The sequence below is a fragment of the Aotus nancymaae genome, unplaced genomic scaffold, assembly GCF_030222135.1.
Source record: "Aotus nancymaae isolate 86718 unplaced genomic scaffold, 86718_ANA_hifiasm-v0.15.2.pri h1tg000062l, whole genome shotgun sequence".
NCBI lineage: Eukaryota > Metazoa > Chordata > Mammalia > Primates > Aotidae > Aotus > Aotus nancymaae.
In genome coordinates, this window is record NW_026988476.1 from 9527898 (window position 1) to 9541156 (window position 13259).

The 13259-nt window shown below is 39.2% G+C and overlaps 1 protein-coding gene across 5 annotated transcripts in view; it reads left to right on the forward strand.

Annotated features, from left to right (window-relative positions):
- The window catches only part of MIA2 (MIA SH3 domain ER export factor 2), a 104344-nt gene that overhangs the window by 1530 nt on the left and 89555 nt on the right, over nucleotides 1-13259 (forward strand). For all 5 annotated transcript variants that reach the window (XR_010338567.1, XM_064365812.1, XM_064365814.1 and 2 more), the window contains exons 2-4: nucleotides 2053-2186; nucleotides 5937-6023; nucleotides 7659-8889. Coding sequence is in view for 4 of the 5 variants with exons in the window: in XM_064365812.1 (XP_064221882.1) it covers nucleotides 2053-2186; nucleotides 5937-6023; nucleotides 7659-8889 (1452 nt within the window). In the remaining variant the exon portion in view is untranslated. The remainder of the gene's footprint in view (nucleotides 1-2052; nucleotides 2187-5936; nucleotides 6024-7658; nucleotides 8890-13259) is intronic.

Below are 13259 nucleotides of genomic sequence, written 5' to 3' on the forward strand. Positions count from 1 at the left end.
TAAATAAATTTATAAGTAATAATTTTGAGTAAACATTCTTCCTTAACTTTTTGGACATAAAATGTAATATGTAGATGCTGAGAAATGCTGAGTGTATGATGGACTATATTGTTTGCTAATAACAGTGGCAAGGAAAACCTGGCCATCCCCCACCCGCCACCCCAGCCCCCAGTGGAAAACTGCTTGGGGCATTCTAAAGCAGCAAAACAGTATATGTATATCATACACCGGTTAAAACAATTCATGACCCTGCCCCCATGACTCCCTTGTGGAGAATACTTTCTGGTTTGTCCTTGATCAATGTTAAGCAGGCACCAGCTGCCTACTTAGTTGATCTTGGTTGTATGAGAAAACACAGAACACCTGTTTGTTAATAATCATCACCTGTTCAGAGAGAATAAATACACGGATCAGCGTCTGTTTGAGGCCCTCAGCCTGGAATGCTGTCAGACCCCTGAGGCTGTCAGCTCGAAAGGCTGTTGGCCCCCGGATAATCCCACTTTGCTGTTCTGTCTGGGTGTTTGCTTCTTAATGCCTTCAGTGCCGGCTAGGTAGGGGTCTCTATGGCTAAGCTGGTCTCGGTATATGGAGAAGTTTATTAGATGATGTTTTATTGTAATAATAATCTTTTGGCTGGGTGTGGTGACTTGCGCCTATAATCCCAGCATTTTGAGAGGTTGAGGTGGGAGGATCACTTGAGCCCAGGAGTTTGAGACCAGCCCGGGCAACATAGTGAGACCTCATCTCTACAAAAAAATCAAAGAAGTTAGCTGGGCATGGTGGCACAAACTATATAGTCCCAGCTAGTGGAGAGACTGAGGTGGGAGGATGGCTTAAGCCTGGGAGGTGGAGGCTGCAGTCAGCTATCGTTACACCACTGCACTCTCGGCTGGGCAGCAGAACAAGACCCTGTCTCAAAAATACATACATAAAGAAAAAAAAATCTTTTTTCCCTCTTTACAACCTTGTTTTAGTTTCCTTAGGGCCAGACACACAACATGAAAAGGAAACATTCAAATTTATAAAAATTTATAATGTTATTTTAACTTTGATTGCATGACAATAAAAATGTCTTATTTTACACATGTTAGTATAATCATAATAGATAATATGGTGTGTATATTACTTCGTGTGTTGAACTGCTGAATCTGGCATATGTGGTTGTGATTTGTTCATAATTATTGATGGCCTACTACATGTTGGGTTGGATGGGGGGCAAGTGCTGTGCATCTAAGGGGAATAAAATCAGATGTAAGATAAGTTTCTTCCCCTTCAGAAAGTTTAATTTTATTGAAGGATGACAAGACAGGTTAATATGAAACAGTAAATAGTGATACACCCTAGTAAGGATAATAGGTAATATTAAAGTTCAGAGAAGGGGCAATCCAATTAGGCTGGAATGATCAGGTTGCCTCCTAGAGGAAGCAGGACATGACATAAGCATGAAGTGGGGGTAAAAGGGTGTCTAGGTTGGGGAAAGAGCAAAGGAAAAGCTCAGAATAAGGAAAGGGATTTTGCAGTGATAACAACATCAGGGCAAATCAGGCTCCACTTGAGTTGGGTGACCCACCCTCTGGGCCTTCACTAAAGGCTCATTTGTTAGACCGAGATCAAATTATTTACCTCATAGATCTGTTTTGAGGATGTAATAAAATAAAAATATGAGAGTACTTATCCTAATGCCCAGAATATGGTAAGTGCCAGGAAGAAAACTGATTATCTTTTTTCTTTTCCTATGGACTACAGAATGATAATGATATGTTCCAGGGACAATGGGTAAAGAAGGTTGAGTGCTGAGTCTGTGTGAAGGAAAAGGAAGAGGTCCTTTCAAATAGAGAAAGGGGATCAGGTTATGGACAGCCTTGGATACCAGGCCCTAAGGCTTAGACTCCATTCTGTGTACAGTGGGAAGGCTATGTAGGTTTTTGAGGCCATAAATGATATGAAGAAATTAGCATTTGCAAACATATAGGATGAATTGAAGGAGAGCAAGATGAAAAGGGGAGAAATAACTTTTAATTTATAGTGTGTGTCTTTACATGTTTTACATAGCTTTAATAAGCAGAGTCTCAGCCGTGAGAGATTACAGAGGACCAGACTGCCGATACCTGAACTTCACTAAGGGAGAAGAGATATCTGTTTATGTTAAACTTGCAGGAGAAAGAGAAGATTTGTGGGCAGGAAGTGTAAGTAACTACTTTAAAAAATTGAATGCAGAATAAATCAACTTGCATAAGGATTTCTTCCTTTTCTTTTCTTTTTTGTTGAGACGGGCTGGCTGTGTCACCCGGGCTGGAGTGTAGTGGTGTGATCACAGCTTGCCACAACTTCCAGCCTCCACCTCCTGGGCTCAGGCCATCCTCCCACCTCAGCCTTCTGGGTAGCTGGGACTATAGGTGTGTGCCACCACGCCCGGCTAATTTTTATATTTTTGGTAGAGATGGCATTTCACTATGTTGTCCAGGCTAGTAACAAACTCCTGAGCTAAAGTAATCTGCCCACCTCAGCCTCCCGAAGTGCCAGGATTACAGGTGTGAGCCACCGCACCCGGCCAAGGATATCTGCTTTTCATATTTAAAGAAACATTAAGAATTTCAAAACACTGTATATATATTAAAAACCCTTAACATATTTAAACAAACAAAAAATGGTCATGTTCAGTGGTGGTTCCAAAATTTCTGTAAAAGAGGCTTTTTGAGACTGCAGTATGGTTGGAATGGAGGGCTAAGAGAATGCCTTGAATTTATTTTTACATAGCATGCATAGTTTTTAAAATTAGATTTTTATATTTATTTGGAGGGACTTTATATTATGGGATGACTAGGCAACCCCAGTCATTTCTTGGTGCTGCCAATGGTCAAGTTTTAAAGAGAATGCAAAGTTTTAGTCAATCAGATTAAAAGACATGTCTTTCTGAGCAAATAAAGGGCTGAGTTGTTATTGAAGAGATCTCCAGAAAGGTTGATAACCTAGGGAAACTAGGTGTATAACTTTTTTTTTGTTTTTGTTTTTGAGACAAAGTCCCTCTCTGTTGCCCAAGCTGGAGTGCAGTGGCACGAGCTCAGCTCACTGCAACCTCTGCTTCCCGGGTTCAAGCGATTCTCCTGCCTCAGCCTCCTGAGTAGTTGGGATTATAGGTACCTGCCACCATGCCCAACTAATTTTTGTATTTTTCGTAGTGATGGGGTTTCACCATGTTGACCAGGCTGGTCTTGAACTCCTGACCTCAGGTGATTCGCTCACCTTGGCCCCCCAAAGGGCTAGGATTACAGGCATGAGTCACTGCGCCTGGCCCTAGGCGTGTAAGTTTTTTATAGAAAAAAAGTAACAGCTGGGGCCAGGTGGTGGCTCATGCCTGTAATATCAGCACTTTGGGAGGCTAATGTGGGTGGTTCACTTGAGGCAAGGAGTTTGAGACCGGCCTGGGCAACATGGTGAAACCTCATCTCTACTAAAAATATAAAAATTAGCCAGGTGTAGTAGTGCATGCCTGTAGACCCAGCTACTTGGGAGGCTGAAGTGGGAGGATCACTTGAGCCCGGGAGGTAGAGGCTACAGTGAACCGTGATTGCACCACTACACTCCAGCCTGGGTGATAGAGTGAGACCCTATCTCAAAAAAAAAAAAAAAAAGGAAGAAGCCGGACCCAGAGGCTCATGCCTGTAATCCCAACACTTTAGGAGGCCAAGGCAGGAGGATCACCTGAGGCCAGGCGTTCGAGACCAGCCTGACCAATATGATGAAACCTTGTCTCTACTAAAAATACAAAAATTAGCCGGGCGTGGTGGCATGCACCTGTAATCCCAGCTACTCGGGAGGCTGAGACAGGAAAATCGCTTGAGCCTGGGAGGCGGAGAGGCAGAGGTTGCAGTGAGCAGAGATTGTGCCATTGCACTCCATCTCAAAAAAAAAACAAAAAAAAAAACTGGGCACAGTGGCTCATGCCTGTAATCCCTGCACTTTGGGAGGCTGAGGTGGGCAGATCACCTGAGGTCAGGAGTTTGAGACCAGCCTGGCCCCAACATGGTGAAACCCCTTTCTCTACTAAAAATACAAAAATTAGCCAGATGCAGTGGTATGCACCTTTAGTCCCAGCTACTTGGGAGGATGAGACAGGAGAATTGCTTGAACTCCAGAAGTGGAGGTTGCAGTGAGCTGAGACTGTGCCATTGCACTCCAGCCTGGGTGACAGAGTGAGACTCTGTCTCAAAAACAAACAAACCAACAAACAAAAAAACCAGCTGAGAGAGCCTTTTATTTGGCCCAAAGCCTTAGTATGCTGAAATTCCTGGAAGGTTAAATCATCTCTGAATATATAACATGGGAAAATTTATGATTAATATTTTCCATTGAAAAAAGGTTTTGACTGTGTCATTGTGGTTTACAATGAAAAGGTGCTATGATAAGTACTTTTACTCCCAAGCTGAACAAGCATGACTGACTCGATACATATAACACTTCCGTATTACATATGCATCAGATCTCTTATGTGTGTGTGGTCACTGTTTGAAGGAGCAGATTATATTTAAAAATTCTGCTTTTCCCATCAGGGGCTGTATGATTGGACTTCTAATTGTCATTGGCCAGAACTGCTTGCCTGGCCTCTGCAGTTCCCAACTTTCCCTACTGCTTCAGGTGCCTTTAAAATGCCAGTCTAAGGCCAGGTGTGGTGGCTCATGCCTGTAATCCCAGTGCTTTGGGAAGTTGAGGCAGGAGGAACACTGAGGCCAGGAGTTCAAAACCCAGCCTGGGCAGCATAGCAAGAATACACAAACATAAAAAAATAATAATTAGTGGGGTGTTGTGGTACATGCTTGTAGTCCTAGCTACTTGGGAGGCTGAGGCTGGAGGACAGCTTGAACCTAGGAGTTTGAGGTTACAGTGAGCTATGATTGCACTGCTGCACTCCAGCCTGGGCAACAGAGCAAGACTCTGTCTCTATTAAAAAACAAAAACAATCTGTCTCGAATTCAATAGAGGCATCCAGTGCAGCTGTACAAAAAGTGACCTCTTAGTTGTCATAAGAGGCAAAGAAAGCATTCTTTTTTATTTACTATATGTGAAAATAATGTTTCCCACACAAAAGAAGTGTTTAATGTGTGGAGCCAGGGTGAAGTTTCAGGCACATTTAGCTTTGTGCGTTTGGTGTTTAGTTCATGCAGTTAGCTGTTGAAGGAACCACACTGTGGACCCACAGGCTGTCAGTTTCCAAGTTTCCAAATAGTCACAGCAACTGGAGAGCTGGACAAATCACAGTTGAGGTATAATGGTGTTGGATTGGAGGACCAAAAGAAATATGTTCTTTAAAACTTTAATAGGGATAGGAAATTGGCTGAGGGTGGTTGTGGAAAGCCTTCACTCTTGGGGACAATCTGCCTGTGCTTGAACTGGATTAAGAGGACCTCTGTTATCGAGGTAGCCCCAGAAAAGTAGAATGGAACCAAATCCTCCCTGGAGGACTTGAAGACCTTTACTATAATGATGAATCCATCGTGGCTTTTCAGAGTTTAAACCGCCCGTCTGATTTTAACATCCTGAAAACATTGAGTATGTCATTACTCCATCTAGCTTGGCCACCGCTGCCATTGCCTAGCCTTTTGATATCCCAGGTCTACTAGTGTAAATCTGTAGTCGACCTGGATAAGAAAGGTCATTAAAGAACAGAAAAAGGAAGAAAATGAGTAAGTGGAACAGGTTTCCTTCAGAAGTTTGAAGCAGTGACGTTTTACAATTTGCTCTTTGTTCCTTAAATAAATGCTACACTTTTGAATAACAAAAGGATATGATTTCACTCTCTTTTCTCTGGAAATTTATAGTCAATTAATGTTTTCAATTTGGAGTAGATGAAAGCCAAGGACATGGGACAAAATTAGGTTCAATAATTATTATTGCTTTGATCATTCTTCCTCAATAATCTTTGTTCTTTATTTTGACAGAAAGGAAAGGAGTTTGGATATTTTCCCAGAGATGCAGTCCAGATTGAAGAGGTGTTCATATCTGAGGAGATTCAGATACCTACTAAAGTGAGTAAACTCATTCTCAGTTGTTAATTGAATTTAAAATTTCTTGGTTAAAACAGTTTTCCCCAATATCAGTGCAATTGGTTATATACCTTTTACAGTGAATGCATAAAATTGTTGGCCTGAGAACTTACTCTAGGAATAGTTTATCTGAATAAAATTAAGTAAGACACATTTGGTGACAGTGAAAGATTTTGCTTCCTGAACAACTAACGGACAGACAATAGAGTGTAGTTGTTAAGAGCATGGATTCTGGAGCTGTACTGAGTTCAAAGTCTGACTCAACTACTTACAAGCTATGTGGCCTGGTATGCCTCAATTTCCTTATCTGTAAAGTGGGGGTACTGAGTATAATATAGTGCCACCTTACACGTATTGAAGAATAAAATGAGTATATGTAAAATTCATAGAACAGCATTTACTAAGTGCTCATTAAGGGTTAAGATATTATTACTAACGCTATTGTCTGACTAAGATCAAAGTTTATTTTCCACCATACTCCTTAGTCTCATATCTGTACACCCTATTTTGCTGTTGGAGTTTTTCATGAGCATGATAATGTTGGGCTTGATATATAAAAGGAATCAGGAGGTGAATTTTCAATTAATAAACTTGGTTAGCCCATTTGATTCAGATTCTAAGTTAAGCCAAGATACCTTAAGTGAGGTCAGTGAGAAGTGAGTCTATCTAGTTAAACAAACTGTATATTTTCTGGCTCTTTCCTATCACAAACTCTGGGATTAGCTGTCTATTTACTGTATAATAATTGGTCAGTTCTACATCTAAAATATATCTGGAGTATATTGTCTTCTCTTCAATTCCATTTTCACCATAGCCCTAATTCAAGGCACTGTGATCTCTTGGCTGGAACACTGTGGTACAATCAAACTGTACTATAGCCTAGAATTCCTGGGGCTCAAGCAATCCTCCCACCTCAGCCTCCCCAATGGCTGGGACTACAGGTGTGCAACTGTAAGCAGCCTCATCTATTGATTAGAATACTACAATAGCCTTCTAACTAGTCTCTTTGCCTGTACTTTTGCCCTCTTTCAATCCGTTCTCCAAACAGCAATGAATCTTGTAAAAATAAAAATAGAAACAAAAAATCAGATTATGTCATTCCTTTGGTTAAAGTCGTTTAGTGGGTTTTCACTGGACCTGGAATAAAGCCCAGACTTCTTACCCTGGCTTCACAGTCCCACACAATCTGCTCCTGCCTTGTTTGCTGACCCTTGTTGCTCAGCCTGGGCAACATAGCAAGACACCATCTTCACAAAAAAACTTTAAATTAGCCAGGTATAGTATCAGCTACCTGGGAGTCTGAGGAGGGAGGATTGCTTGAACTCTGGAATTCAAGCAAACTGTGAGCTATACTCCAGCCTGGGCAGCAGAGCAAGACACTGTCTCTAAAAACAAAGAAACAAAGAAACAAAAAAAATAATGTAAAAGGTTTTTCATTTAGGTTTACATAATTAGCCTCTACAAGTCAGTTGTGACACAAGTGTTTGAATTTTTGCTCTGCTGTTGAGCTAGTCGTGTGTCTTGGGAAAATCACGGTCATCCATTTTAAATGACTTAGGGAGAAACAAGGAGCTGTACTACATTCACGTTAATCATGTATATATTTTTTCCTTTTAGGAATCTGACTTTCTTTGCCTTCTTGGAGTGAGCTATACATTTGACAATGAAGATAGTGAATTAAACAATGATTATGGTGAAAATACACATCCTTATGAAGAAGATAAAGATGAAAAATCTATTGTACATGAAAGTGATGTTCAGGTAGAACCTGGATTTTATGCAACTTACGTAAGTACTTTGTTTGAAGACCAATTTCCAGCATTAGAGGCTCCTGAAGAGATCAGAAGTACCAGTAAATCAAAACACTGGGAAGAAGTAGTTGCTGAAAGTGTGGAACAGGATCATATTTCAGAAGTGCATGTCCCACCATCTTCAGCTGTGCCTGGAGTCAAAGAATGGTTTGGATTGGTAAGAGAACAAGCTGAAGAGAAGGCTTTTGAATCTGTTATTGAACCTGTACAAGGAAGCGCATTTCAAAGTAGAAAAATAGCAGTGGAAGATGAGAATGACTTAGAGGAATTAAATAATGGTGAGCCTCAAACAGAACATCAGCAAGAATCTGAATCAGAAATTGATTCAGTGCCAAAGACACAGTCTGAACTAGTATCTGAGTCAGAGCACATTCCCAAACCTCAACCCACCGGTTGGTTTGGTGGTGGATTTACAAGTTATTTAGGTTTTGGAGATCAGGATACAGGGCTTGAATTATTAGTAGAAGAAAGCAATCCACCACTACAAGATTTTCCCAATTCTATATCATCTGATGAAGAAGCCACAGTTCCACGTACAGAAATATTAACAGAAAAAGAAGACGCAATCACTAATGACAGCTTAAGTCTCAAGGCAAGTTGGTTTGATTTTGGTTTTGCTATGCTACGTTTTGCATATGCCAAGGAAGATAAAATTATGTTAGATAACAGGAAAAATGAAGAAGATGGTGGGGCAGATGAACATGAACAACCTCCAACAAGTGAATTTGACCCTGAAAAAGAACAAGAAATAGAAATGCTAAAAATTATGGAAACAGAAGATGAAATAGACAAGAAATCAGTCTTAGAAAAAACAGATGAATCTGATACCTTACCATATTTGAAAAAGTTCTTGTATAATTTTGACAACCCTTGGAACTTCCAGAACATCCCAAAGGAAACAGGATTGCCATTTCCTAAACAGATACTGGATCAAAATAGTGTAATTGAAAATGAAGAAACTGAAGAATTTTCTGTTGACAGTTATCCCACAGATAATCCAAAAGTTATGATGTTTGAAAATTCATACAGTCAGTCAGGTTGGTATGAAAACATTTATATTATAATTTATTTTATTTTTAAACATAATTTATTTGTATAGGTACCAATCAGATTAAAAAGTCCAGGAATCGAAGTTTTTCAAAATACTTAGCTCTTTCATCAATTTCTGGTTTACTCTGGAATTTAGATTAATATTATAAAATAAAATCTCAACAGAAAAACAATGATTGGAGATCTAAAAATGTTCCAAGAAAATCTAAAAGTATTTTACAATCAATTATAATTTTTATCAAAATTGTATGTAAATAGTTTAAAATTTGAAATAGTGTTAAGGCTTTTTTTTTTTTTTTTTTTTATGAAAGCAATTTCTGTTCCCTCTGTCTACCTCTACTCCCATTGCTTTCCCAGAGACAGTAATTTTCTTTTTTTGTTTATAAAAAGTATCTTTTTAGTATTTAAGAGTTTTCTAAACAGAATCTTTATACTGTTCTGCTTTGATTACCCTATTGTAGACAGTGTCTATTGACATCCTATTCTGGTAGATGTGGATTTTCTCATTCACATTCACTTTTTAGCCCAGTAACACCTTCCCAATGCAAGTATATTTGAATGGTTTCCTTAGAGACCTAAGCTAAGGGAAACTTTTTTTTTTTCCCTTTTGAGACAGGGTCTCACTTTGTCATCTAGGCTGGAGTGCAGTGGCGTAATCTCAGGTCACTGCAGCCTCAACCTCCTGAGCTCATGCAGTTCTCCCATTTCACCTCCCAAGTAGCTGGGAGTATGGGTGCGTGCCACCACAGCTGGCTAATTTTTGAATTTTTTGTAGAGACAGTGTTTCACTATGTTGCCCATTGCTGGTCTCAAACTCCTGAGCTCAAGTGATCTGCCCCACTCAGCTGCCCAAACTGCTAGGATTACAGGTGTGAGCCACTGTGCCTGGCCAACTAAGGGAAACTTAATGAAGTAGTTTTTATTCTTAAATTAGATCTTATTTTAGGTCTGTAGTTTTGCTTTTTTTTTTTTTCCAGAAGAACTATAATAACAAGTGTTTTCTTTTGCTTCTGGTTTTGTTTTGAGCAAGATTTTACTCTGCCACCTACGCTGGAGTGCAGTGGTGTGATCATAGTTCACTGCAGCCTCAACCTCCAGGGCTCAATCTATCACCCAACCTCAGCCTCCTGATTAGCTGGGACTACAAGTGTGCACCACTACACCCAGCTAATTTATTTTTAAATGTTGTGGAGATGGGGTCTCCTTACGTTGTCCAGGCTGGTCCCAACTCCTGGGCTCAAGGTATCCTCTTACTTCAGCCTCCCAAAGTGCCGGAAATACAGGCATGAGCTACTGTGCCCAGCTGATAACAACGGTTTTCTTTAAGTTTCAAGGTAAGAAAACTCAAGCAAAAAAAGGGAAAAAGTTTTCAACTTTCTCCCTCAAGTCCCGCCTTTTTTTTTTTTTTTTTTGAGATGGAGTCTTACTCTGTCACCCAAACTGGAGTGCAATGGCATGGTCTTGGCTCACTGCAACCTTCATCTCCTGGGTTCAAGCGATTCTCCTGCCTCAGCTTCCCAAGTAGCTGGGACTACAGGTACATGCCATCACACCTGGCTAATTTTTGTATTTTTAGTAGAGACGGGGTTTCACTATGTTGGTCAGGCTGGTCTTGAACTCCTGATCTTGTGATCTGCATGCCTTGACCTCCCAAAGTGCTGGGATTACAGGCATGAGTCACCATGCCTGGCCCAAGTCCCTCAATTCTGAGAGTTCAGCAGAGGGCAACAGAAGAGAGCAGAATATAAGATAATACTTTTAGATCTAGATGTCCAGGTATCTAGCACCTCCTATGATTAAAAACATATGAGTTGTATTTTAAGTAGAAAATTTTGTAATATGACTTTTCCATATCTCCATCCTTTTATCTCTGTGATGGACAGAATATAAACACAGCAAATATTGACCAATAATACACAAAAAATTAAAGTCTAGAATGATAGAAAACCTTTCTTTCTTTCACAGGAAGAGGCCAACAAATTTAGAAGGAAACACATTGCTATTAGAAACAGGTGATTTTTTTGAATTTCCAGAACTGTATATTATACCTTAACATACCTCAGAATGTGAGCTCTCAATCAGCATCCTCAACCAACATATAGATATTTAGGTTCTAACCCTTTTCCAATTGAGAAAGGTGCAGGTGTAATCTTTTTATGATTAAAAAACTTAGAGATCTTTTTAGGTGGTTAAAGGCTAATTAAGAGGTAAATTCTCTTGTTCTAAACTTGCTAGATCCTAAAGGAATATTTATGAAAAGGCAGATCACAGTAATCAGAAGGAAGAGAGACTACAACAAAACGAAACAACATTTGATCCAGAAATCCAGATGATTCCAAAGATTGATATAAAAATATTTTACAACATGATCATAGAAACTCCAAGGCCTCCTGAAAATCATTTTTGTAAATTTTATTTAGCTGGGAGTGTTGGTGTGGTCCTACAGTCCCAAGCTACTTGGGAGGCTGAGGTGAGAAATGGCTTGAGCCTAAGAGTTTGAGGCCGGCCTGGGCAACACAGTGATATTTTGTCTCTAAAGAAAATAGTGGGCCGGGCGCAGTGGCTCGCACCTGTAATCCCAGCACTTTGGGAGGCCGGGGCGGGCGAATCACGAGGTCAAGAGATCGAGACCATCCTGACCAACATGGTGAAACCCTGTCTCTACTAAAATACAAAAATTAGCTGGGTGTGGTGGCGCGTGCCTGTAGCCCCAGCTACTTGGGAGGCTGAGGCAGGAGAATTGCTTGAACCCGGAAAGCAGAGGTTGCAGTGAGCCGAGATTGTGCCACTGCACTCTGGTCTGGGGTCTGGCAATAGAGCAAGACTCTTGTCTCAAAAAAAAAAAAAAAAGAAAGAAAGAAAGAAAGAAAATATTGGCTGGGCGTGGTGGCTCATGCCTGTAATCCTAGCACATTGAGAGGCCAAGGCGGGTGGATCACTTGAGGTCAGGAGGAGTTTGACATCAGTCTGGCCAACATGGTGAAACCCCGTCTCTACTAGCCAGGCGTTGTGGTGTGCGCTTGTAATCCCAGACACTTGGGAAGCTGAGACACAAGAATCGCTTGAACTTGGGAGGCGGAGGTTGCAGCAAGCTGAGATCGCACAACTGCACTTCAGCCTGGGCGACAGAGTGAGACTCAGTCTCAAAAAAAAAAAAAAAGAAAAAATATTTAAAAAATTTATCATTTCATATAGTGATTCAGGAAGAATTTCTAAAATTGGTAAATAGTTAAATGAGAATAGGATGTTCCTGCAATTTTAACTAGTTTTGAGGAACTTTTATGAAAATATTCAGAAATTCTTTTTAATTTCAGAAAAAAAGACTTGTCATATATTAACAAAGTGGGTTATTCCAAAACACTACAATATTAAATAAAAATTGAATGGAAAGCAAGCTAAGATCATGCAAAAATTTGTTTTTAAAAAAGCATCCTAAAAGAGAGATTTCTAGAAAGCTGCAGGCCCTATTTTCTGGATATTAGAGAAAGAACTAACAGCCAATCTTTTCAGATTTCAACAACTCTTTTAGGGAATAACAAATGAAAACTTGTCGTAATTAGAGTGCATAAGCAAGATGAATCACTGATCTTGAATCTATGTTTGTGAAAGGCTCAGACTTGAGATAACCACATTTACAGAAAACTAGCATACTGATTTAAGAACTTACAAAACAGATAAATTAGGGAACAGTTATTTATATTACAATGTGAATAACGATTTTACTAAAGGATTCCAACTGCGCATGCTTAAAAAATGAGTTTCCCAAGTACAGTTAAATATTAAAAATTGTTTTATTTGACTTAAAATTCTGTTAAGCAATTATAAAGAAAAGCATATCTGTATTTAATGTAAATCTTAAAGCTTAGGTTTAATTGTGTAAATAGTACCTAAAAATATAATTAAATATGAAAATGGTATAGGGAATATTAATTTTTTTATATATTTCAAATGCATTTTAAAACTATTTTAAAATAATCAATATAGCTATATATAAATTTGAGTATAATTATTGAATAATCCTTTTTTGTAGCATTAAACATTATTGTAGATCACTACTTGAGTCCTGTATGTACAATAATTCCTTTGAATTCAGACTCCTGATTTGAGTGCTCTTGTTAAATATTAAGATCTACAGGTGCTATTACTAAATTACTGATATGTGTTTGCTCAATTGGGACTTTCATCTTTTAAACAATGATAAATAAGTGCCAGTGTCAAAGTGCTATGTTAAGACTCATAAACTCAAAGAGCAAAATTAGACATTGAACAATTTACTTACTACTCTTTATTGTTTTTCAAGACCACACAGATACTTTTTTATTTATTTATTTATTTATTTTATTTTTTTAATTTTTTT